At 38.0% G+C, this 26,044-nt stretch overlaps 1 protein-coding gene across 1 annotated transcript; it reads right to left on the bottom strand.

Moving 5' to 3' along the window:
- On the bottom strand, positions 1-24,904 carry AMPD3 (adenosine monophosphate deaminase 3). Its single transcript, XM_088525817.1, has 15 exons — positions 24,868-24,904; positions 22,420-22,645; positions 20,296-20,491; positions 19,657-19,822; positions 17,755-17,974; positions 15,235-15,364; positions 10,461-10,655; positions 10,041-10,172; positions 9,032-9,195; positions 7,933-8,059; positions 6,750-6,913; positions 5,125-5,245; positions 3,503-3,676; positions 2,297-2,407; positions 1-1,383 (listed from the first exon to the last, which is right to left on the bottom strand). Exons 1-15 carry the CDS (start codon positions 24,887-24,889, stop codon positions 1,207-1,209), a joined length of 2,325 nt encoding a protein of 774 aa, XP_088381943.1. The 5' UTR covers positions 24,890-24,904; the 3' UTR covers positions 1-1,206.
- Positions 24,905-26,044: the final 1,140 nt, after the last annotated feature.

Raw genomic sequence — 26,044 nt, 5'->3', positions numbered from 1 at the left:
CCTTGAGTCTTTTTTGGTATAAAATAACCTGCAGCTTCTACGGTAGAGATATGCTACCATGTCATTACCTTTGATGTGAATTAATAGTAATATCTTTCTTTTAAGAAGGATGATCAAAAAGGAAAAAGAAAAAAGAGTGAAAGTGGTAAATATAATACTAATCCACTCCATCATAAATAAAACATTTAATATAAAATGATCTGAAATTATTAGTTTAGGTGGGCAACCTTCTGTATAAATAAACAATTTGACTTCTTATTCAAATCCTTGACTAAAATACAAACAAACATAAATGTGTAAAAAGATGCCAGAAGATGCACCAGAACACAGTTTCAGAGTTTCTACTACTGATTGATAAGAACACTTATTCTGTTCAAGTAAAAATTTTTTCTTCATATGCAACCATGAATTTCCAAATAATTTGAACAGGGATACCCACATATTCCCATTAGTTACCAAGCAATAAAAAAAAGTTTTCTCTGCTTTCAAGGCAATATTTTCATAATGCAGCAGCACTCATTATTACAGTGTACAGTAAGGATGATTTTGACACCATGATTTCTATTTAGATTAAAAAGCATTAATCTGTTGTTCTTCATAGCCATCCAACTACTAGGTGACAACAGGAGGTAATTCTTTAATCATGAAAAGAGACTAGCTTTTTTTTTTCTTGATTTCCAGTATAACTGCTAAAACATTAAGGTAAAAACTGTCAGACCACCTTCCAGAATGAACAACAAATGTCGGAATTATATACCCCATATAATCTACTAATTAATAAACAGTTAAACTTACAAGTGCTATATGCCCTGATTGGCAGGACAAAAACAGGTGCCCATATCCTGTCAGCAGCTACAGTGTCCTCAGCAGCAGCACAGAGGCAGTATGAATATGCTTTGTAGTTTTCCAAGCTACAATACAGCGCACAGTTAAATCGGTATGAAACAAATGATACATGATTATGAATTGGCATCCAACATTTACAGAAATCTTGCAAAGCCTAAAGTTTATAGAAACAGAAAATTTTGCAATGAAAATAATGTGGTAAAAGATAATGACAAATGTTGTTTTACCTTCCATACATATTCGATTTCTCTCCATATTGCTCAAACAGTGATGTCCTGGTAGTGCTCAGTGACTGATGACTCAATATTGATTAGCACGTGATTGTGATTAGGAAAGGTTCTAGTTTCTTTGGGTTTGAAACTACTTTGACAGAGCAGAAATCTCTTCTGTTTTCATAGCATCAGCCAGGAAACTAAGTTCATTGCACAGTGTCTCATACCTGAAGGCCATCCGGATCTGTGCAACATTTGTCTTTCGAATGTCATTTCCCTCAGGTCCCTCTTTACAATAATTCGTGCCTAAGAATTTCTGTTTTTCCTATGGAAAAGATTAAACATAGAGGAAGAAGTCAGTCTAGTTACATTGATTTATTGCATAACTAAGTATGTTAGTTGAACAATTCTGATGCAAGTGAAATGAGGAGCTTCAGCTGGCTGGCTGATGATCTTTACCTCAGTGTCTTAGCAGGTGCTAAGATTTTAAGGCTAACATATATATATGTGTGTGTATATATATATATATATATATATATATATATATATATAAAATTACTTCCAGTGGTACACTCAATCTGGCAAAAAGAAGCATAGATTTCTTTGGTTAACTATGATAAAACTGCACAAGAAAAATTTGAAGTCGTTACTAGAGAATACCAGAGGAAACAATAGAATATACTTGAAAAGCCTTTCCTTAGCAGCTCTTTGAATGTGACACATTAAATAGGATGCTCTGAAGTAAGTCTTAGAAATTGTCATGGATTTAGAGTTTTAAAGACAAATGGGAAATTAATCTGATTGCCTTCGTAAAACAGAAGAGTTTCTGCAGCACTCCTGCTAACTTGATCATATCTTGTTTAACAACAGGTAGTTTATTGTTATTCAGTGCAAGGTATGATGTATAAAATTACTAGCTGAGAGGTAGAAATCCAATGAACTAAACGTTTGGGAGTGGAGGGAGCTAAGTATAAACAGGTGTTTGGTTTCTGTATAGATTTTGGAAAATCCAATTATTAACTTTAATAAAATTTTAATATTTTTTGTTTAAGACTGCAAAGCAGGTACTTTCAGAATACTTTTGGACAGGTAGATAGAGATGTACTCATGCAAACACAGTACACAAGCACCTGCTATTCAATTTTCAAACTGTATTAGCATCTCAGTTCCTACTCACCCTAATACTAACACATGCACACACACACACCCCAAATAAGTTGCTTTTCAGATACAATTACCTTATCTGACAGTCCACTCTGCAATACGCTGTTTCTTGCTATTTCACACAAGTCACAGGTACTGAGTTTCCATACCTGAGCTGCAATAGCATATTCCTCCATGAGAGCTTCCTGTATCACCAAAATATGGTTACATCAAATGATATATAAATAAGATATAAACATGGATATATGCTCATTACTGTTTAAGGAAGTTACACATGCTCCTTTGATAGCTCTGTAAAATTAGAGATTTAAGACTTTCACATTAAAAGTTACTAGTGAACAGATTTTTCTTTATTTCAAATTTCTCAAGGATGATAATTAATTAATAGGCACTGTGTACCTAATTTTCTAGAACGAAGAAATTCCAGTCTATGGTCCTCAAAGAGATTTATGCACATAATTTCTGCTGAGATTCCAGAGAGTGTGAATCCACTGGGGGATCCATGCTCACATCTCTGATGAGCATGAACAGGGACAGACATGCTGGGCCATTTCTCGCTGTTGCCCTTCGGCACAAGGAGGTGGGCTGTGACTTGCAGCTGTAAGAGCTGGGGCTGCCCTGCACTACGCGCACGTCGGCTGGCGCAGTGTTACATCCATGGGGAGGGTCCCCCCGCCCAGAGCTCTCCATCGCTTCCAGCAGGGCCACTTTGCAGGCAAGGAGAAGCAAGCCCAGGCATGGCTGCCTGGTGCCACTTGTCCTCTGGACACAGAGCCGGGCTGCCCATGGCTCAGTGCGACTCAGGGCTCCCTGAGCAGGGGGAGCAGGCCCATCTCCTGCCAGGCCCTCACCGTGCGCATCAGTGCCAGCGCGCAGAGCAGGCAGCCTCTGCTTCATCCTCAGCCTCCACGTGGTGTGTTGGTAATGTTTCCATGTTCCTCACGTTTATTAGTAAGGAAACTGGACTTCCCTTTTACTCTAGAGGATTTATGAAGGCTCAAGCCTCCCTCCAGCCTCATCCTTCCTCCATTCTATACTTCAACAGCCAACACTGGAGAGGCGAGAATACAAAAGAAACATAATTAGGAGATCAGACATTTCCCTCTGAAACCTAACTGTAAGTCCTAGACTGAAAATGAGGGAGAGTAATGAATGAATGGAGTGACTAAAAAGACATGAACTTTGCATCCTAAGCAATGATACAAAATACCTTTCAGGCCCTTTGGGCCTATATTGTGCTGTTGCCAAATTCAGAGAGGAGACTTTTTTGCAAATGTTACCTTTGTATAATGAAACTGCATAGGATCATCTGTAGAGAGAGAGACGTGAAGCCCCTTGTGTAGAAATTCTCGTAGTGGATTTTTTGAGTACTCCAGGAATAGGCTGTTGTTGCTAAGCGGAGACATGGCAATAGGTATTTGTGCAAGATAATAAAGATACTGGAGAACTGGACTCTGTAAACAAAACAATTGTTTAGTGTCACTACGGGATAATTTAAAAAGGTTTTCCTTTAGAGAAAATGGAATCAGAATTACAGAGGGAGGACTAAGGACTCTTAAGTTGACCCTGAACTTCATGGCTTTCCTTGTAAAATTTAAAAAATATTTAAGAACCTAAATTTTACATGTTACTATTTTTTTATAAAAATAACTTACATTTTTCAAACATAAATGCAGTCTCCTCCTTAGAAATGTTAACATAATAAACAACAGATGTATCAGAACAGCTAAGCAATCTTACTTCCAAAACTGCAGTCAAATAGGTGTATTTTAGGAGCAGAAAGTTAAACTTATTAGACGTCATGTATTGCCATGTACATAATATAAATAATCTCCAGGTCAACTTTATTCATCTTTATTCACTATTACTTTTGGATTAAGCAGACACTGAACATGACAAGAACCTTTATCATGTCTATCTGCTATGCCAGGTTTATTCCATCCTTGGTCTCATAGAGATAATAAACAGGAGAGAGTGAAAAGGAGAATGTTTTAATTATGTGCTACATATTTAGTTATGTATGTCTTAGTGCAATGTCTGAGTCCTAAAATTCTAATTTTAGAAATACTGGTTTTGATAGAAACATCAAACATAATTTTAGGCGAGATTTTTCTTTGTCCTTAAATACTTCTAAAAATATGGAGAGAGATTTCCTACATTAATCAGCAACCAAATTATAGAACTCTTGCAACAGAACTATTCTAAATTCAGTGCAAATCTGCCACCCACTGACCAATTATTTTAACTGCAGGAATGTTGCCTGGGCATGAGGAGTTGTGAGATGGATTTTATTCAGCTAATACTGATGTGTCAGGAATGATAATGTTTGTCCCGATCATAACAGTCAAATTATATGTACAAGATTGCCAGTTATATTTAACTTCTTCATTAAATGATTCCAGTGACACTGATTATAACTGATCAAAACCTTAATGAACTTTTGAGTGAAGGATAGGGATGCCAGTCAGGAAAAACCATTTCTGTCCTTATGCAGAAGGAACTGAAATTCTCCTGAAACCTGATCTAGGGAATTGGAATAAGTATAAGCTTTTTTAAGCTTTTTTTTTTCTTTTTTTTTTCTTTTTTTTTCCATTTTAGTTCTTCCTCTCTTTGCAGTCACCAAATACAGGTGCTTAACATACCTACATAGTCAGTCTTCCCTATAAAGGCTCAACTTTAAAATATGTACTGGGGAACACAGATATTTATTTAAATCAAGTAAGGACTACAGCGCTCAGCATTTCCTTGAGCTTATTGCTGTCAAAGTGAGGAGTTATTTGTGCCATGCTAGGAAAATTAATTTGAGGCTGCCCAGATAAAGCGTATTTAGTGATTACTAGTTGGGCTAGTGACTACCACCTACACAGATAGTGATTAGTTTAGAAGAACAAACAAGCAATACCTTCTTCAAGAGCAATCCATGCGAAATGTTGTCAGCAGTCAGAAAGGCTGATACCAGATGTGTGATAGACCCAGCTTCTCCACAGTGAGGTCGAAACAGAAAAGTACACATGCCTCTTTCCCTAAGGAAATTAAAAAGAAATAGCCTCATCTACTTTGTATGTAATTATCATTAATATGGGAAACTAAAGAATTGATTAAAATGAAGACGGTCTTTCTCATAAAGGTTGACATGACATCTAATCTAACATGCCACCCATGGGCTGCGGTCAAGAAGCGCAGGTCCCTGTCCCCATGCACTTTCCACTTGGCATGGTTATACGGTCCTCTTCCTTGCTTCATCCTCTTCATTCTCTGTTTACCTCTCGTTTAGCAATTGCTTAACTATTAAATGACTAGTTAGCACACTCATTTCAGGGGAAGGAATTGGCAAATGGAAAGCTAAGTGAAACAAGGCAACCTGTGGCCATATAATTCCTAGACCAAGTATGAGGGAAGAAGAGGAAGTATGTAACCCAGAGTGAGCTAACACTGCCCACAGGGGTTACAAGCTGATGTCTCACTAAATTAAGTGTAGCATGAAACCACAGTCTGCCTAGCATAGAGATTATCTATGAGTCTTAGTTATTTCATTGCATTTGACACTATAATTTCTGGAAGTATTATATTTGTATCATGAACGTTGAAAATTATGCTGGATTATAACTTAAAGTGGACCCTGCTTACACTGTGTAGAAAAATATCCTGCAGTTTCTGGAGATGTTCAAAACTTGAATAAGACTCTTGTTAAAATGATAGTCTATGTAACATCTATAATTATATCTCAGAAAAAAAAAGTATAAATAGTAATGAAACAACCCCTCACAAGATAGGAGATGACACTGTATTTGGTATCAATGGATAACCTCACTGTGCCTCAAGTTGAGTAAGCTGTGCAAATCACTCTATGAGTCAGCCACAAAGGCAGAAGCGCAAGCTGGGGTTGAATTTCAGGCTCTACTGAGGCAATGGCAAAATCTTTTTTTTTACAGCCATGATATCACATCTAATACTCTAACTGCCTGCATAACTTGCCAAGACATTTGTCTCATTAAAGTAGTAAGACTGAATGACCCAACAAGCATGTCAAAGTAAATTAGTTATATGGACAGTTTATAATTACGCTCTCTTTTGCATATCTTAGATCTATAAGGGCAGTAGCTCTTAAACCAAAATCTCACAGCATAATTTCTCATTTCTCTAAAAATACCAGGAGACAATCAGTTAGCAAGAGAAGCTGTTCTGACCATATTGAACTTCAAAATTCATTGTGAATCAAAGAGGTCACCAAGCCATGGAATTCTTTATTTTGTTTAATTTCTTATGATTTAAGGGATTCACAAAGCAGATAAATATAAATATCAAACTAAGATGTTAATATGATATCTCCGCAATTACTGAATATTTCATTTGAATTCATTCTGCAGAAAACATTTTCAAAATATTCCATATACTCCTCTTGGACTCTGTACAGTAATTCTTCAAAATAACCTTTGCTTCAAAAGATATGTGATCTAGACACAGGTTTAGATTGAGAGCAAGATTATTACTCTCTGAAGACCTGCTATAGAGAAAATAACAACTTACCTCCTAAGGTTGTTCAGCAGCATGATGTTGACATACATGTAATACAGATAATAGCTGTACGGGGGATTCTTCTCACTGGTCCAGAGGTCAGGGTTAAGGCTCTTGTCAGAGAACATATGGCCACTGTGTTTGGATTCATCATCAACACTGTCAAAGCCAGTCACCTGGTGGGAGAAGGTATTCACAGGAATTGGTGTTTTCAAGAAGCAAACTTTGTTATTACTGACTCTTGCTTCACAGTTTGCTAGTATGAAGCATCAACTTCTCTTTTTGTAAGTTGCTTCCTTCCTCGAGCTATCAGTGCCACTGCTCTGCCCTCCCGCTGCAACATGCAGACAGCAGCACTCATGTCTTTTCTCTACAACACTGCCGGAACAGCAACATCGATTCCAGACCCTAGTTCCAGGAAGAACCAGCAGAAGCATAGATACAGAACAAGGATGAACGTGGCACACTTTGCCTGTTACATGGAAAGACAAGTGAACGGTAAAAAATGAAGACAGAGGAAAAAGAAAAAGAAAAAAATTCAAACATGTTTCCTGTATTTTGACTTTTGAGTCAAATAGGAGGCCCTGATGCAAAAAAGCCTTCGTATTCTTATAGAAAATAGTCCCCTGAAATTCAGTCTGATCCGGAGTATAATTATTTAAACTCATTTGCTGTGTCATCCTGAAAGTAGCTGAAGGCCCGAGGTTCCCCAGAAACCTTGAAGTTCTGGTCTGTGGCATACCCAGAAATGTCTCCGTTTTATCAGACCCCAGCAGCCACATCCCTGCCTCATCTGAGTCCTATCAGGAACTGCATATTGTTTCCCTTCACTTGCCTCCTTTTGGAGACCAGCCCAACAGGCAGGGTCAGAGAACACATCCTGAATTAGGACATTCCCTCTGCACAAGTGCATGTGCAGATTTGCTGATCATTCTTTATAGAGAGGATTATTAGGTGGACAAATAGTTGTTGAGCTGTTTTAGAGTAAATAAATGGTGACCTTTTAACAATAGGAACTTACCCAAACTTTTACTAAATTACCAGAGTTGTAAAAAAATAATATAAATAATACATTATATAAGTAATATATAAAGTAGAAGGTTTTGTTAGTGTCTGGCAATTGCTGTTGACAAAGAAGTTAAGTGTAGGAGAGGATCTATTTTGTGTAAGTCACTAGAGATCCAAATATACTTACGTATTTGAGGAAAAGGTGCAGTTCTTTGTGTTCTTTGGGGTTGATTGTTGCCTCAAACAAAGGTACAAAGATGTTCTCCAACATCTTCCCAAAACTAGGCAGAATATTTTTTGACCTAAATATGTCACTGAAGAGGAAAAAAATATACATAGCTCTGACTATTTATTCTTTAATCAACTGATATGTTTCCCCCACCTTTACGTTTCCTAACTTTGTGTATATATTTTAAGGCTTCAGTCTCCCCTTCTCCCTTAAGAGGGGAGAAAGGAGTACCACTTGTGAAACAGTCTGTTTTCAAAAGTTGTAACTTATTCTGAATGAATATAAAATGTTATGTTGAATTTACTGAGACTCTCAGAAAGGAAACACTTCAGTGTGTCATTAAATGCATAACTGAAGTTTATTTCCCATTTTGTACAGAAGAAATTTCTACATGAGAAACTAAAGGAGATAGTTTCTCCCTATATACTCTGGGGCGATATATGCGACGATGACAGCATTATTGTGCTCAGATTCCAACTACTTAATTTCAAAATATAAAGCTTAGCTATCAAGGCTGACAATTATTATGGGAAAGAGTATTAGAAAAATAGAGCATTTAATATAGGAGATATAACCCCAGAGGGTGCTTAAAAATTAAGGAGGATTGATACCGATTTAAACTTGCAGATCAAAACAACTTGGACTGCATTTCCAAACTCATTGATTACTGATATTGACTGATGTTGGAGAAAATTGTTGACACAAATTTTGCAGAGCATTTTTCATTCTTTTTTAAGTTCAAATTTAACCTATTTTTATTACTAAATCACATTTGAACTTACCTTTGAAATAAGCTTAATTTCACTCTGTTATGATTTCTGCTGTTTTTAGTATCTTTGGTCTAAGAAACATTTTACAGTAGTTTTGAATCAGACACCACCTCCCCAATTGTTATAAAAATTGCAGTGATGATCACAAAAAAAATTTGCCAGACTTCTGCTTACAAATAGAACTACAGGACAGCTTCCAAGTCATCTAAACAAACATCAGATATTAAAACACATTCATTTCTTTGATTGAAAACTGTTAGAATTACCAAGAGCTCCTGCTTACTTACTAGATTCTGGGAACCTGAATTATCCAGCGCATGTTAGGTGAGTAAACTTTATGTTTAATGAACCATTTTGCCAAGTTCTGCCACTCATCTGGAGACCGCCCGTAAATGGATAACCGGGGTTCGGTGTACTGGTATTTACTTTCTTCTAGTTCACAGGCTACTTCCTAATGAATAATAAATATATTTACTTTAATACAGAGATTACAGATCAGTTAGAGCTGGTAGCATAGTATGCTTATCATTCTGCTTTTCTCCAGACATAACTCTGTACTGTCACCCTCTAAAGATAAAAGGAACCTTTTGTCTGTTAATCCATTATTTTAGTTTAGTTAGTTAACTATGTTACTAGCTTGCTGTTTCAGAAGTCCTTTGAGTAAAATTAAATGTATCACCAGTATTTAGAGGACTTGATTCTTGCACAATTACTAATAATAATATTGCAAGACTTATGTTTAATATTGATAAATTGGAATAATATTACTTTATACTATAGTAAGTGATTACATAAAATATGCAAAGCAATGCAGACTCTGATGCAGACTCCAGGGTAGTAAGTAGTGTTAAGGACATTAATTTTAGACAAGCACTTCTATAGATATAAAAAGAGATGACATCCAGCTCAGGACTACTAATAATTCTTTTGCTGAAAGAAGAGAATGTTAAGCCTGTGCGTGTGTGTGCAGATAGAGATTATGCAGAGGAACTTTCCAAGCTCCCCTCCTCTCTTGTGACTACATCTTACCTAAATAGTGAGCCCTGGCTGCTCTCCATTAGTTTGAAATTGCACACAACTCAGCTTTGAACTCAGACACCAGTTAGAACTCATACAACTGTCAAGAAAGCAGCAGTGGCTGATTAGCAGAGATCTTATTTTTGAGGAACTGCTAGAGCAACCTTAATACTTGAGAATCACATAACCACTGTATTAACTGTAGATGCAATTCTGACATCATGGAACTTTTACAAAGACCATTTGCTCCACAGCTGGAAAAGTGAAAACATTGTTTACCTTGACCATACGAGCAAAGTATTCACCACCAATGTAGTTCTCAGTTTTCAAATACAAGTCCCTCAGCTCACTGGCACCGACTGGATTGTATTTAGAATTGAATTTGTCAAATCGATGAAATGTTTGACGACCCTGTGAGAGGGATAGAGGGATAGAGGGGAGAAAAAAAAAAAAAAAGTAATCCTCACAATTGTACCCAAGTCATGGTTAAAAGTACACAAATAGTTTATAAATCAAATTATCTAGCCATAAAATGCACAGAAAAGAAAGTGCCTGTGCTAAATTATTTCAAGCATGTACAATATGCATGAGTTCAAATTCTGGTTTAATAAGTTATCATGCAAAAAATTGTAGAAACCAGCCTTTTACACTTTACAGAATATTGCTTTTTCTTTTGTTTTGGTAATATAATGGACTTACTGCATGAACATCTAAAGAGTCTACAGTGAGGTCATAAGGGTCCATGTGAAGGCTTTCAAACACTTGCTTTAAAGTCATCTTTTTGCCTTTTTTCTCTGCAACAATCCTGTCTGGCTCTGTTTGGTAAGTGTGCTTAATAAATCTCAGCAAATGTTTCTGGTTCATGCAGGCGGCAGCATGGATATGAGTATCAACCTGAAATCAAAACAAAGTTATTCCTTCTCATCATCTGTATACACTCAACTTAAATTAGAAAAGTATTTATGTCAGAGAAAATGACTGAAGTGTTCTAAAATAGTCCTTATCTAACAAAAGAATTAGCATCTAAGCAAGTCAAAATGTTTCAGCACCATGAGATTTTGAGTGAATTACTTATTTTTTTATGTTACAAATAAGCCCTCAGTTAACAGCTTCTTTATTGAAAAGCCTTCTGAAAAAAAAGGCTTTTTAAAAAGTCATGTTATACTTGAATATAAGGCAAGTATGGAATCTGGGTTCAGATTAAATTTGACAATTTCTTAGAAAAACCTCCCTAGACTTTTTTTTCATCCATAAATTCATGATGGCTTTTCAGTTATAGACTGTAGTTATAACCATCATCTCTGAATGAAAGTACCTGCAATTCTCATTTGTTTCCTAAAGTGTAAGTCTGAAAGTTTCATGTGATTGAAATACAAGAATAGCTTAAGTCACTAAAACTACAATATCAACTCCTATGGGAGTTTTCCTGCTATTTTTTCCAAGTTTAATCATAGTATACTAATCATAATACTGACACAGATTTTTGAGGCCCTTCAGATCTTAGGAAGCAACACTTAGTCTGTTTGCAATACACATTGCAGAGTGATAAGTCAACAAGGGTATGATGGTTCACACAAGCCAGCTAAAAAGCACCACACACACCAGCTCTGTCCTATATATTGGTAGAAGATGGTTTGGAGTCTTTGTAAATAACTTTTTACCATAAAGTCTTACGTAAAACTATAGCTGAAAGGGCCACTGAAACACTAGAATAAGAAAGGAGCTTCAAAGCAGAAATAAATAATTTTGCCTCTAGACAACACAGCAGACAGAATGCACCTAGCTCTGCTGTCTACATTTAAAGATTTAAAAATAGAACTAGGGACAACATTCCCAAGAAGGAAACAGGAGTTGAAATACCACCCTGCCTTGTTACGGCAAAAATGCAACCTGTTTGGGTTGTCAAGGTGCAGTCTGGGAGTTGATCAGCTTTATACAGGTATTTGCACATCCAAAAGAGACCATGAGGAAGTAAGGGGGCTTTCAGTCTTGCAAATAGTGGATTTACAAGACCTGATGGTTGGTTGTTTTGCAGTTTGTACATGCAGATGTCAGTGTATTCTTCTAATGGTAAATATATTTGATGCAAATATTAATAGCATAACTAAAAGCCCGAGAAAGAAACTGTGCCTCAAAGTACAGACCTTGAAGGAAAACTGCACTGCTACTGCACAGTAAATGCCACTATGTTTAAAACAGTATAAACAGCTCTGCTGATCATATTATTACACTCCTCAGAATATCTGTAGAAACATTTGAACATGAGTACGTATTATATATGCTTACTCAGGTTAGAAGCTTTCTGTTTTGGAAACAGCCGTTCAGTAGGAAGTCTCCCTGCACCCCTGAAACACTGAGAGCTCCTAGGTTTAGTTAATTTTTATCAGACAAGGAGACAGCAGTCAGCAGATGCAGCCCAAGTGCTAAGGGCTGAGGAAGAGCAAATTATAAGCACAGAATAGCAGCTGTAGGGAGCCTGTGTAAGCCTAGTTTATTTGGCTTCACAATGTGTTAGTTCCATGGGTGGCTCAGCTACTGAAATTCATGAGTCTTGCAAATAAACACTTCCTCTTTGTTTAAAATCAACATGAATTCCCTCCTGTTTGGAGGACAAAGAAGAAATAGGAGGAGACAATTTTGCTTCTTTTGTTTGCTTACAGGACAAATAAGAGTTGTCTTTCAAACTGCTGCTTCTCTCTGAAAACAGTTCTGCCTCTAACAAATTCTAAGTTTTCTCTATTTGTTACAAAAGGCATGGTGCATAGAGAACTTGAAACAATTTAGTTCACTTAAGAGCCATAAATGTCCCCTTCACCTTGTCACCTTCCTTCTCCCTTGCAAAAAGACAAAGCAGTCCCATTTTTAAATTGTTATTATTTCATTCTTCACACAGCACAGAAGTAAGCTACAGATTTTGGGGACATGCCTAACAAGCCTCTACCACCAGGTCTCATTTATTTAATAAATTACAAAGCAAGGCTCCCATTAAATTAGCAAAATGTACTTCTAAGAAAAGATAGACTTAATGAATGAGTGGACTTAAATGAATGGACTTAACCAGAGCACATCTTTGGTAAGTTTTTCACTGATCAGACTGGAACTGGAAATTTGCCTCGTCGTAACCATCCAAATATTTATCTAGACAGACAAGAATCCACATGTGGTAATAGAGCATAACTGGTTCTGTGTTGCTCACCACAGGAGATGGGCACTTCCTGTCCATGTAGAAGAAGGCAAAGCTTGGGAGAAGACAGAGTTTACCATCAGCTGAGCTCTTACATGTTCTCCAGCCCAGGCACAGTAGAGCACGGTCTACCTACATCCTCTCAGGTTGTCAGACATTAAGGATGAAATAAAGTAACGGAGTTCAAGTATGTGAAGGTGCTTTGAGCTGAACTTCCAGCACATCATTCAACAGCCCAGCAGAACATTAAATATTCATAGCCATCTAATCTTGGCACTTTCAGTCAGTTACACGGGTTCTATTAGACAAGCAGAAAGATAGAACCAGGTCTCCATACTGGTACCTCCAGGATGGACTAGAAAATTTCACTGAAAGGTGAATCTTATGCCTTGGTTTTCTTTAAAGCAGTACCCACCATTTAGGACTGATTGAGAGAGACATCCCGAACAGAAGAGGCTCTGGTAGCATCTATTTCACATTGTAACTTTAATTGCGGGTAGTGTAACTAGTGAAGAAGCACTTGTAGCAAATTGAAGTCCAAACATTATTTGTGGAATATTATTACGGAAATAGGTTATTTCTGGGCTTAGAGTAATTCTGTCATCCATTTTGCTTCCCATAGTGACTGCTTCAGAGAAGCAAGATTTTTTTAAGTGATAGCTAGCAGTAGGAATGGTCTCCACCAGAGAGCGAGATTGCTCCTGACTCTTGAAATTAGGTACTGACAAAGGGGAAGTGATACTTGTGTTTTTAAAAATTTAGCTATTCATAGACTAGCTTATTTACTACTAGGTAATTAGAAGAAAAATATGGTGTTGGCTTTTAAGAGAAAAGCTGAACTTTGAAAGTAGAGTCCTGTACAGTGTCAGTACTGAAATGGATTGTCTAGGTGCCTATCTGGTCCACAGCTCTCAATCACCATGCATTTTATCATAACATCTCTGTCAGGCAGGTAAGTGTTACATCTGACCATAGCATAGAGTTAATATCTTAGCCAAAGTTACGCAAGCAATCTGTCAACAAGTTTGGAATTAAATTGCAGCCACTTGAGTCCTGTCTTAGTGATTTAGCCATTAGCTTCTCCCATCCATACACTTAAGAGATGAAAGTGTGAAATTAATTGGAATTTATCCAACAACCCATCTGCTCCTACCCTTGTGATGAACATTCAAACTTGTTGGTTTAGTAGGCTTTGTGACTGATGGTTTATTACTACAACAGCAGCAAGCATTAAGCAGCTTTGTAGTAGTCCTGACTCTTCCTACATTAGCAGCCATCACACTGGACACTAAAGATTTTCTGGATGTGCTGACAAGTCAGAGCATAACAAGAAGGATCCAAGTATTGACCTAAACCCTAAAGCAGTCTTTTGAGTTACCAAATTAGGACTCACTCTTTTAATTGCATATTGAAACAATGCAAAATGGGCCCAAAATATAATCATGTGTACCAATACAACAAATGTAATGCCAGCAAGAACTAATATTTTCTAGAGAAATCTCACTTGTCAAACTGAAGCAAAAGTTACTTCCTCTAAAGTTGAGGGAAGGGAAGCAAACTAAGCAGCGTAACAATGTTCCTTCTATATTTCTAAGGAAGGCAGCTTCCTGGAGTGCAAGCAGGCAGGAAATGAAAGCAGCTTCTCTATTCCCCTACCTGAACCCTCATTGCATTCCATTGAATGTCAAAGACAGCTAAGAATCTAACTCAAACGCTAAGTCAGCCTGTTAAATAAGTACCACAGATCTCTTTAGCAGGTGCTGATGGCAGCAGGAACCATGAGCCTGCTTTTTGTAGGAGAACATTTCCATTTCACCTGCATTTGTACATATGTATTTTCAGTGTAAAGCGCAAATTGTATCCAAAGTGCTTTTAGCTGTTCATAATACAGTCTATTAGAACTTACCTACATGGAAACAGGAAAGTGCATTTAAACTATCTTTAAATTAATTAAACTAAATTAGACATCTATATGGATGTTTTTATTCATCATTGAAGTAAGCCTAATTTGATTGTTTTATTCCTTTGAAGTGATCCACATAGTATTAAGCCCTTTTGCTTCTGAATAAAGAAATAGAGGAATTTAACACAACTCATTTAACCTACTTACATTCAGATTAATTTTCCTGAGTGTTCCTATGTAGAAAAGCCTGAATATTTTTAATGTGACCTATATGAGTAGTAGGCACATACATACTGCTTTATCCATTTGTTCTACACTACACAAAGAAAGCAAAACTGAAAATTTCACTGAAAACTATGTCATACTCTTAGTCCTTTGACACTTACCTTTCTCACATTATAAAAGTCTCGATGGGGATTACTCTTCAGTTCTTTAAATTCAGACATTTCATTTAACATCTCATGTAAACTGAATTTAGATTCTAGAAAGTTAAGTCGACGATGGCAATATGTTTTTCTGGAGGTGAAGAGAGAGAGAGGCAACAAAACTTTAACTGTGATGTGAAACTATTTCCATTTCAAGTTCCTAAAGAAATTACTATTTTCATAATTTAAAAATAATAATAATATAAAGACTTAAGACCAATCCATTCTGTTTATCCTACTGATTATCAAGCATGCAAATGAAAACCCAGTACGATTTCAGGACAAAGTTATTAGTAAAACTTCAGAGCTATATATGTATGTTACATGCTTTAATTTTTCTATCTTATCACTGCATCTGTAAATAAACTGCAGCTTTTACTAGCGTTTTGGCCAGAGAAAGCATACATACTGCTACTCCAAAATCAAATATATCCAGTAGAGCAGATAATCTGTAAACAAGACCTATTTAATGATGGAAGTACAGATTTTTTTTAATCCACATTTATTTTATTTTCATTGGGAATACTAAAAACCACGATAAGAATATTTTATTTTTGATTCCTTATAAACAGTTATGTAGAAATATCTTTTTTCAAAATACTTTCTTTTGCTCTTTCAGAAATCATGGGTTTTGGTCCTGCTTGCCTATTCCTATTCATGGCTTCACTTTCATCTTCTGTTGCATTTCTCACTCTATTTTTAAACAATGACATGCTTTTTCTCTTCACTATCTGTCAATTGTTATCAAAGCTGCAATATTTTCTAGTATAACAGTATAACACTTTTAGTATAAGTCAGCTTTCTTTACTTCTTCATTGACATTTTGTCATCAATGGAATACAAATCTAATAATGGATTTGAAAAATCACAGAATCACAGAATGGTTGAGGTTGGAAGGGGCCTCTAGAGATCATCTAGGCCAAATCTGATTCAAACAAAGTCTCACTGTACTAATCAAGACCTATTTGCTGCTGCAGAATATCTTTGTTGAGTTATACTATTATTCAAGAGACCAGAAAACTGAGGATTAAGGACATTATTTCACCAATTTAAGGACAGTAAGGATAGAACAATGAGTTAGTTCTCGATCTCTAAGCAGCCCAATGTATAATAGACAAGTGGTAGGAATGTGCTTTCCATCATCAAGAAAACAATACAGTATGAAGAGATTATGGAACAGGATTACTGAAAAGAGTCTTTTGGTTTGTGTGTTTTCATCAAGGAGTATAAATCAGATGGGAATGGCTTAATCTGAAGAGCAAGAAGAACAGATGATTGCCTGCACTGAGCAAATGACTTTGTTATCCAGGATGTCCTACCAAGGCCTTTTTTTTTTTTCCTCCTGCTTTCCTTATTAAGGCTGCTAGCAGATGCTGCAAAAGAGAATTCTACAGTATGAGTCTTTTTTAAAAATACTTTTTTTGTCCTTTAATCTTCTCAGCATCCATCTCTCTTGAAATTCACCACACTGAAACTGGAAATGCATTTACTCAAGGCATACTCTAAAAAAGCACACTTAAATTAGCTTTCCTCTGGAGCTGGAATATTGACAATAACAATGGCAGAAGCACAGACCTGTGCTTTTGAAGAAGTGCTTGGAAAAGGGGACAGGTCTGTTCAATCCAGATGTTTTGCTGCTATCAATGTAAGAGACAGGCAGAATATGCTGCAAGTGTCCTAGATGCAGAGCAGGAAGGGAAGACAGACAACCCAGAAGAACAGCCCAGCTTCCTGCCTTGTTCCCTCCCAAGATGGATTTTTTTCCTTTCCTGGTATTGAGATCAATACACTAAAATTTCCAATCTTCAGCTTAGAAGCAAAATTTGTGTTACTCGTAACCTAAAATTTGAATCCTCAAGTTTTCCTTATTCCCTTGACAGAGACATTGACACATATGACAAAACAGTGACAGAACTACAGTTGTTATATTACTGGGTTTAGGGAGATTTTCCTGGAGTCTGATGGTTCTGAGAAGCTTGAGACCCTTTGTGATTGTTCAGTTTTGTGGTGTACAAGGAGTTAATTAACATCTGGAATAACTTAGACCAAACTTGTGTTGATCTTATGCTCCAGTGCATACACTATAAATATATAGAGTTCCTTTTCACGCAGCACCAAGTCAGAACAGACATGAAGGTATTCTAGATAACTGTTCTAGCCTTCATATTCAACACAGGCCAAAACAAAAACAAACAAACATACAAAGAGGTGAGGTTCAAGTTTCAGTCCCCAAGACTGAAGTAGTCTAGGTCAGATTTGGCTTGGAGAAATATTTGATGAAAAGAAAGTCAAGAAATAGAATAAAACTGTATATGTTTCTTCCTTTTAGGTGTTTTTGATGCATTAGTGCTTGTAAAGGGCAAAACATACCTGACTGTAGAATGAATACTTTGAGGAATTAAGTATCACAAAAATAAGAAGTATTGAAGCAGGTGTAACAAGCTGCCTAATAGGGGAAGGAAGAAAGAAAGAAAAACGTACGTTGGACCGTCTGCAATTAGAGCAAGAACATGGCTCAGGTCAAGAGTATAGGTCTCCAGGTCAGGATATGGCAAACTCCGAGGTTCATTGAGTTCCATCATTTCCTTGTTATCATAAACAAAGGGAATGCCACCTTTTATCTTGATAACATAATCCAAATTGTCTGGAGCATCATCAAGATTGTAAGGATCTTCATTTTCTTCTGGGGGTGAATGAAAATCTGGAAATAAATTTATATAATATTAAAAAAATATATACACACACACACAGAAAAACATATGCACAGAAAGAACTTTCTACTTCTATATATTACGAATCTCAATATTAACATTTACATTAAAATTGCAGCTAGTGACTATTAAAAAAAAATGAACAAAAAAACCCATAGTATTGTTACAACATAGCTCCATTTTGACAGACAGTCAGGTTATATTTAACCACAGTCTCTTTAAGACAACAGCTTCTACCTTAATTCAAATTATTAGAGTTCTCTGAACCAATGTATAAACATACAATAATAAAGAACACCATTATGTCTGATGGCACAAGTTTCAAAAGAAGTTTCCAGAATATTTAAATTAGAGCGGTTGAAAGTACAGTGGAGATTTTTGAACAGCTGTTCATTACATAGCCACCTTCATTATTTTCTTTTAACTTTATGACTCATTGTAATAATTTAGGAAATTTATATTTATGCACACAGTAAAGACGCTGGTTCTCATATTGAAACATAAGCCAGGAGAAAAAAATGAATCTGTGCTTTACCTCATGTCTGCCCTCTTCTAGAGATCCAGTGAGGTGGACCAGTACATCGGATTGTTTCCTCTTATACCGTGTGTGCATGTCTGGAGTATATTCACTATTGGTTGAAGGAAAGACAATCTAGAATTCGTTGCCTCTCACATCTGACCAAAGCAATGTTTGCAAAAGGAAATTACGCCCTCCTACACACTCAGGTACTCACCTAGTGTACCTGAATATCTGTGTTATAAATGGATGCATATTTATCTCTAACATTCACAAATATCCAGCTATAACTTGTGCCAACTCAGAGATCATGTAATGAAATTTTGTATCTTAAGTTTAAAGTCACAGCTGTAAGAAGTTATTTTCCTAGTAACAGCTTGAAATTAACAGCCCATCACCTGTTCCAAAGTATCTTCCCTATCTTGAATATTCACCCTACTGTCTTCTTTACTTCCCCCCCCACCCAGCATAACAAAAAATTGAAGATATGTTAATTATCTCTCTTCCAACAACTGAACTAGAGGGCAATTAATTTAAAATGTGTCTTTCTGGACAGGTTTATGGCTAAGAATAAACTGACAACAATATGGAATTGTCTACAGTGACAAGTCTGTAAAGACCAAAGGACAAATAAGTATAGCAATAGTATAGCAACATATAGCAATATATCCAACCTAATAAACTCTTACCTTTCAGCAAAGGTTATTAGCCCAGGCAGAGTGCCCAGCAAACATGACTATACAGCTTCCAGACTTGACCTGGTAAGCATGAACCATGTTTGTGAATTTACTGACTCGGGGCTTGCTAATGGTCATATAGAATCATAGAATCATAGAATGCTTCTATGTACATATATATATGTATATGATGCTTCAGTTTACAGTAGATGTGCCCATAATTCTTTTTATTTTAGTATGTCAAAATGAACAGGAATGTTTTTTTTTTTTTTTTTTTTTTTTTTTGCTTTTAACGTTCAGAGTTTCACATCATACACAGGCCCTATAGCATAAGTCCTTTAGTGATTCTCCCCCACTTACAAGGAAAATAAATTATAGAGGCAAAAATCACACAGAAGAGAACATTATACACCCAACTTACCTTTAGTACAGCAGTATACAGGTTTAGCTCTACATTAAATAAAATAAGGATATTCACCTGGACACACTTCATCTTCAACCTTCCATTTTTCATCTCGCATGCTGCACAAATACTGGGACGTTGTTCTCGGGAAGCGATGATAGGCAAGACGCGAGTACTTTTCTCGAATGAGAAGAGCTTTCACAAGGCTTTTGGCAGCCTGCTCATAATCATCAACTGTAACCTGAAAGAAAAAACCCTGGATAAATACTGACAAAAATTCATAGGCATTTTTGATCACGGAATCTATGCCAGTAATAAGGCGACTGGATTTCCAGAAACAAAATGTATGTGATTTGAGCATAAGGTTCTTTTGCACTGCCGCCATGTCCATGGTCACAGAGAGCCAGTAACAGAATGGGAGTCCAAACAAAATGTGCAAACTACACACAAAAAAGTTTTTCTCCTCCCATATACTGTGCATATATTTAATCCCTAATTATACTTTACTGATTTATATACTTATGGGGAAAAGTATAAGCAACTTCATATAATTTTGACTTCAATTCTGTTTTGCAAACCAATGCATTCACTGAACATTTTAGTTTGTTGCAAAGAGACAGAATAGACTATCATTCCACACTTTATACGCAACAACTGCTTGTGGTTTAATTTTTCTTCTAGATACAGAGAGGGAGTAAAAAAAAAGTTTCTTACCCCTGCACAGTAATCTCCACTAATTGAAACTCTCTGGAACTCTGGTACATCATATGGCACTTGGACTGGAAGAAAAGCACTTGGAAGAACTGGTGTTGTAGGAGACAGAACAGGATTGACGGAGGGTGCTTTCCATTCCTGGGTTGGAATTTGTAATGACAAAGACTGGGATCGAATCATCTTGAAGCTTTTCTTCCTAAGAAGAACCCATCATTTAGAGCATTAAATAAGTCATGGTGTAAAAATATTAAATATATTAGAAAACAAATTATAAACAAATCACTTTCTAACAATTTCCCCTCCCCTCGACAAAAAAAAAAAAAAAAAATCCAACAACAACAACAAAAAACTCATACAACAGGAAAACATTTGTCACAAAATATTTGTGCTTTTATTCTTCTGCATGGTATATGCAACTCATGGTTGTTCTCGACCCTTTATATAAGTGCACTATGTCATAAAGTATTTAAAAATCACTCTAAAATGTTATAAAAGTCTATTTTGTTTTATTTACAATTTCTGTTTCAGCAAGTCATGGTATAGAAAAAAATGTGATCAGTATGCTTCATTTAAGAGTTGATTCTTAAAGTGTGGTAGCATCAGAATTTCACAAAATATCAGATGGAAATAAGCAAATGTTACATAAGGTAAGTTCTTAGGTGTTATCATGCTATCACACAATTTTTTAATTCTTCAAAAAACAGGCAGCATTTAAAAGCTTGTCTGGCTGTCAGATGAGACTATACATCAAAATTTCACATGTAGTCACTTAGTTAAGCTTGTAAATGAAAGGATGAAACAAATATATTTATTCCTTTGGTAGCGTTCGATGAGACACTGGTAAACGACTATGGGTTATTAAAGTAATAACACAGTATGGCATTAGTATGCAGGAGTACAACATCAGTATACATTCCTCCCTTCTGTGCTTCATATATTTAAAAACATTTACCCTTTCTTAGCAAAACTGTGGCAGATGTGTACCTTAAAACAGCTAAAGAAATATCTGTATTTTTAGTGAAATAATTCTATTATCTCAAGTGACATTTTGTAATATCTATACATTTAAAAAATTATTTTATTCATCTTATTCAGTTTATTTCAGTCATATAATAAATTATCATGATGTGATAAACTAGATGCCAAACCTTAAAATGTTAGTATGAGTCATTAAGAAAGGAATGCTGGAATATTGTCTAGAAGTTGTTTATTATTTCTGTGATGCTCTGAAAAATAAGAACATACAGCAGGGGTGTGAATAACACCCTATTATCAAATTCCATCCTTTCTTAAGTACTCATAGAAACCTTTGAAATCAGTGATTAAACTCCCAAAACACAGCACTGGATCAACTACAACCAAAGGCAACTGAAGCTGTGCTCATGCAAGTGGCCTCTAGGTTCACTTCAGTTCTATAGGACAAAGATGAATGTTCTTTGTGTCCATAGGTATACAACATACATATAATATCCCAGTTCCCACAGCTAAATTTGTGCAAATCTGTACTGTGACCTAGGAAAACAAGATGAGTGTTATGGTTAAATAACACTGGTTAGATTTTATCCCTGAGAGTTGAGGGAAACCTATGAATAACCTCATTATGCCAATACAACTTTTCAGTTTCTCCCTTGGTGTTAAATGTCAGCCTTTGCTTTCATCTATTTTTATGGAGACTAAAAGAAGTATCATACTGCTGTCATTTTCCTGTATGTTAATATTCTCTTAAAAGAGAAGAAAAAAAAAAAGTGAAACTTTTTTTGAAGTATATTCAAGAAGAATAAAGTCTCCCTCTTTCTCTTGACTCTCTACATCAAAAAGTTTGGAGGTCCATTCACTTCTTAAAGTGCAAGTTTAACCTGGCTGTGCTGTTTGTTTAACTTGCATAAGCAATATCTATGCTATTGCTTTAAACAGAGCTGAGACCACCTCACCCACCCAAGCTCCCTAGGCCCTTACCAGGCCACCTGCACAGTATTAAAGGAGATCACAGAAGTGCCTTGTACCTGCTGTTGACTTTTCTCCTGAAGTAATAGACAAGGAGAATGTTATTTGACAGATATTTCAATACTAGCTTACCCTTATTTTTAAATTATTTTCCATTATGAAGGCAACTGCTGAACAAACCTTTTGGCTGTTTCTATAGACTGTTGTTCCGCCAGCTCCTTCTGCAGTTCCCTTTCCTTGGCCTCCTTCTGCCCGATAGGGCAGTCTTCAGGAACGGTGAATAGTGACAAGGCATCTTTGCTGTCTTCTTCTCGGAGGACTTTAGCAAATACCTTCTCTGCTAGAAGTCGCACTTGTTCATCAACCTCAGAGATGTTCAGCTTTGGAAACTGTCTCGGCATCTCGGCTAATCGGGAAGACAATTGACATAATTAGAACTGCAGGTAAATGAAGTAAGAGACTTTTCTTGGTACTCCTGTTGAAATTAAGAACTTAAGGCAAGAGCAGAATAAATAGAATAACTACACAAAATCTCAATTAGCATGAAGTATGCAAAAAATAAAGTGAAGCCACTGTGCATCTCTACTTAGAGTTATGCTAGTTTGTGAATTAGGAACTTCTTAGCATGTTCATTGACAAAGTTTCCCCCCCCTTCCCCCCCCCAACAGAAATACGGGTTATAAGGTTCCAGCTCAGCTGGAAGTATAAAACACCTAAAAGAAAGGTAAGAAATAAACTTTATTGGGTAACAATGAATAAAAGGTAGACCTAACACTGCCAGATTATTCTCAGCTGGCTTAGAAGAGAACCAAGTGTTCAAACATAAGTAGAAGATGATCTTCTAGATAGCTTTTAAGAACATAAAAAAGGCAAGGATTTAATGTTTATTGCTTTTATATGTTTTATATTTTAACTACAATTTAAATAGCCATTAATCACAAAATATTTCCATTGTGTTACAGCAGAACCACTGAAAATATCGTCATTAGTGTTTCTAACTTCATTGCTTTAAATCCCATTTCACCCACAATATAAAAACTGAAACTCAAAACATATTTTAGTATTCTGGAGGGGAAAACAATACTGTGCATTCAAATTGCTTCCCAGCATTACTTATTATTTACTATAAAGCCTTCTTAAAGGCCTTCAATCTGACAGTATTTTAAAACACAGGATCCAATCCAAGAAGTTTAAAGTACAGCTGAGCATTGCACAACAAAGGGATGCAAATATTGCCAGTGTGTGGAGAAGTTTGGGTCCAAAACTGGCATTTCAGAATCCTTTTTAGCTTCAAGAAATACCAACATATTTGGTAAGATGGAATTTATTTAAATAACTTGATGTGTGCTAAAAACCAGCATGCCTCATGACAGGTCTTAACTACTCTTAAGGCATAACTTATCAGTGCCCCCCCTTACAGTATCTCAGTGAGCACACTGCAAGTTTTGTATGTTGATATGTGATCTTTCTGATATGTGATCCCGTTGTTGTCAGCCTAAAAGATTCTAATTAATGCGCACCTGTTTTCACAGTTGCTTTAAGAATACTTCAGCTTTTATTCTAAACACAACTATACTATTAAAAAGTGATGAGAGAAATATGGCAACTTAGCTGTCACCTACATTATTTTTTGTTTTTATTTTGTGAACAACCCAAAACCCAGTAGAAATACTTCACTGACTTCAATGAATCCATGCAGTTTTTCTGTTTGCAGAGTATTTGTTTTGCAGTTAATATTAATTCTTCATTAAATAAAGTATAACCACACAACAGACATACAAATACATACCTGCTTACTTAAAAGTCAGAGACAACACACTACAATGTCTTAGAAGTAAACTTAGACTAGTTTCTCAATTTCAAGCCTCAATTAAGTCATGGGACTCTTTCTACTGACCTCAGTGAGCACAGTTGTCAACAAAGCTAACTGGCACACTGAGGTGCCAGCAGCAAGGACCTCAGCAACCTCTTCGGTTGGTGGCAAAACAGTTTTTCTAGTCAGTATTCAACTACATTAAGCATGCTCACAGTCTGAGTGAAGTGTGGCTAAGAGTGCTGCTTCTCCTGCTACAAAAGCATTGAAATCTTTTTTTGATATTGGATGACTGGCGAAGTCAGGCTGTGTTTAGCACTGGCTGAGCAGTTTTCTAGGTTGAATTTAGGTTTAATAAGCTTAAATTGTTGCGAGACACCCCCATGTAATACTCATGCAAGCAGAACCATCCCAGACTGTTAAGGGATGAGGATCTCATCCTACTGTAGGGGTGCAGTCCATTACCCCACAAGGTGGATGTTAGACAGGAATGTTAGTGGGCTGGGAAACGGGCTCTTAACACCACGCAGCAAACTGGGCCTTTCCCGAGTCTTTCTCCCTCAGGGAAAGGTGCTCGGGGCTGCTCCTTGGCAGAGAGAGCTGCCACCCTGCAGCCTCTAAGGGAAAGCTGCCGGGCTCGTTATTCGCGGCGCAGTTACGGACCCGGCACCTAACGGCCTTGCATAGCTAATGAGCACGCGCCGCTGAAAAGCGCTGCCGCCGCTGCCCCCCCCCCGCCGCGGCTGCGGGCGCCCGGTCGCGCGGCAGAGCCCGGTGGCAGCGGCCAAGGTCGCTGTGCCCGGGCCGGCACTTACCGGGCGCCGCAGGGAGAGCCATGCTGCGACGGCGGCTGCGGAGCCGCCTGCGGGAGCCGGCTGCTAAGGAGGGCGGAGCCGCTGCCGCATCCACCCGCCGGCAGCTCCGGTACCGCAGTGGCGCCCCGGCCCTGGCCCCAGCCCTTTATGGCCCACGGCCGTGCGGGCAGCTGTCGGCGGGGCGGCAGCATCGCAGCCCGCGCCCGGGCACGAAGGAGGGGGCGGAGGTCGCGGCGCTGCCAGTGAGCGGGGCGCCCCCCAGCGCGGCCCGGCCCGGCCCCGCCTCAGGGCGCGGCCGCGAGCCCCGCGGCGGTTGACGTGCGGCCGTTGGCGCGCGAGGAGCCGTTAAAGGTCCCCCCGTGAGAGGAGAGGGGAAGGCGCGCCCCGCGCGTACCTCAGTCAGGAGCTGCCCCGGGTCGGGAGCGGCCGGGATGGGCGCGTTCGCTCTCGGGACGAGGGAGGCGGCTCCGCTTCAGGCTCTGTCGTCCCCGCTTCAGGCTCTGTCGTCCTCGCCGCGCTACCTGCCGCCACAGGAGCGGAGCCGGCTCGGGCGGGGCGAGGCGAGGCGCCTCCCGCCGCGGGAGGGACGCGGCCCCGCCGCCTCTGTGGGCACGGGAGTATCCGGGCGAAGCCGCCTTCCCCTGCGCCGCGGCAGCCGCTTCCCTCCGGAGGCTTCAACACAAAAGTTCCGCTGTCACATGGCTCCCCGCAGGCGCGGAGGGCGCTACCCTGGGCGGGCCGCCGGTGAAGGCCACCTTGGCCCGCTCTTGTTTGGGGACTCCTCCCCAAAAGGCGCGTTAATCTCCACTTTCTCTCGAGAGACTTTCTCTGGAGAGACTTTCTCTCGAAGTGCCCTCAGGTCGAGGCAAAGATAACACCTGATAAGTAAGTTTGTTGGCAACGTTTCGCTGGTAAACATTGTTTCAGCCATGTTTATCCTTAAGCCTAAAGGCTGGTTTTAAGTGGTGGTCTATGTCAAAACGCAGTTATAAAAATTAGCTTATCAAGTAAAGATTCCAACACAATTAACTGCTAGGAATCCCATACCATTTTGATTATATGAACACCCACATTTCCAGGGTGTTCTAGGTAGTCCCCCATCAGAGGGAAATGCCTTTGTTAGGATAAAGAAATTACTTCTGAAGGACATAGGTGAAGGTCAAAACAATCATGATTC

The sequence above is a fragment of the Tinamus guttatus genome, unplaced genomic scaffold, assembly GCF_059628265.1.
Source record: "Tinamus guttatus ecotype Peru unplaced genomic scaffold, ASM5962826v1 Tinamus_guttatus_pri_ptg000240l, whole genome shotgun sequence".
Lineage (NCBI taxonomy): Eukaryota > Metazoa > Chordata > Aves > Tinamiformes > Tinamidae > Tinamus > Tinamus guttatus.
Note: the sequence above shows the minus strand (reverse complement) of the source record. Positions and strands in the feature narration are given on the sequence as shown.

Bases quoted from the DNA above. Each gene is read 5' to 3' on its own strand.
- AMPD3 (XM_088525817.1), bottom strand. From the start codon at position 24,889: ATGGCTCTCCCTGCGGCGCCCG. The intron at 10,656-15,234 runs GTAAGTGTCAAA...TTTTGATTTCAG, and splicing joins ACTTTTATAATGTGAGAAAG to GTTGATACTCATATCCATGC. The intron at 9,196-10,040 runs GTAAACAATGTT...ATTATTCATTAG, and splicing joins ACTTTGCTCGTATGGTCAAG to GAAGTAGCCTGTGAACTAGA.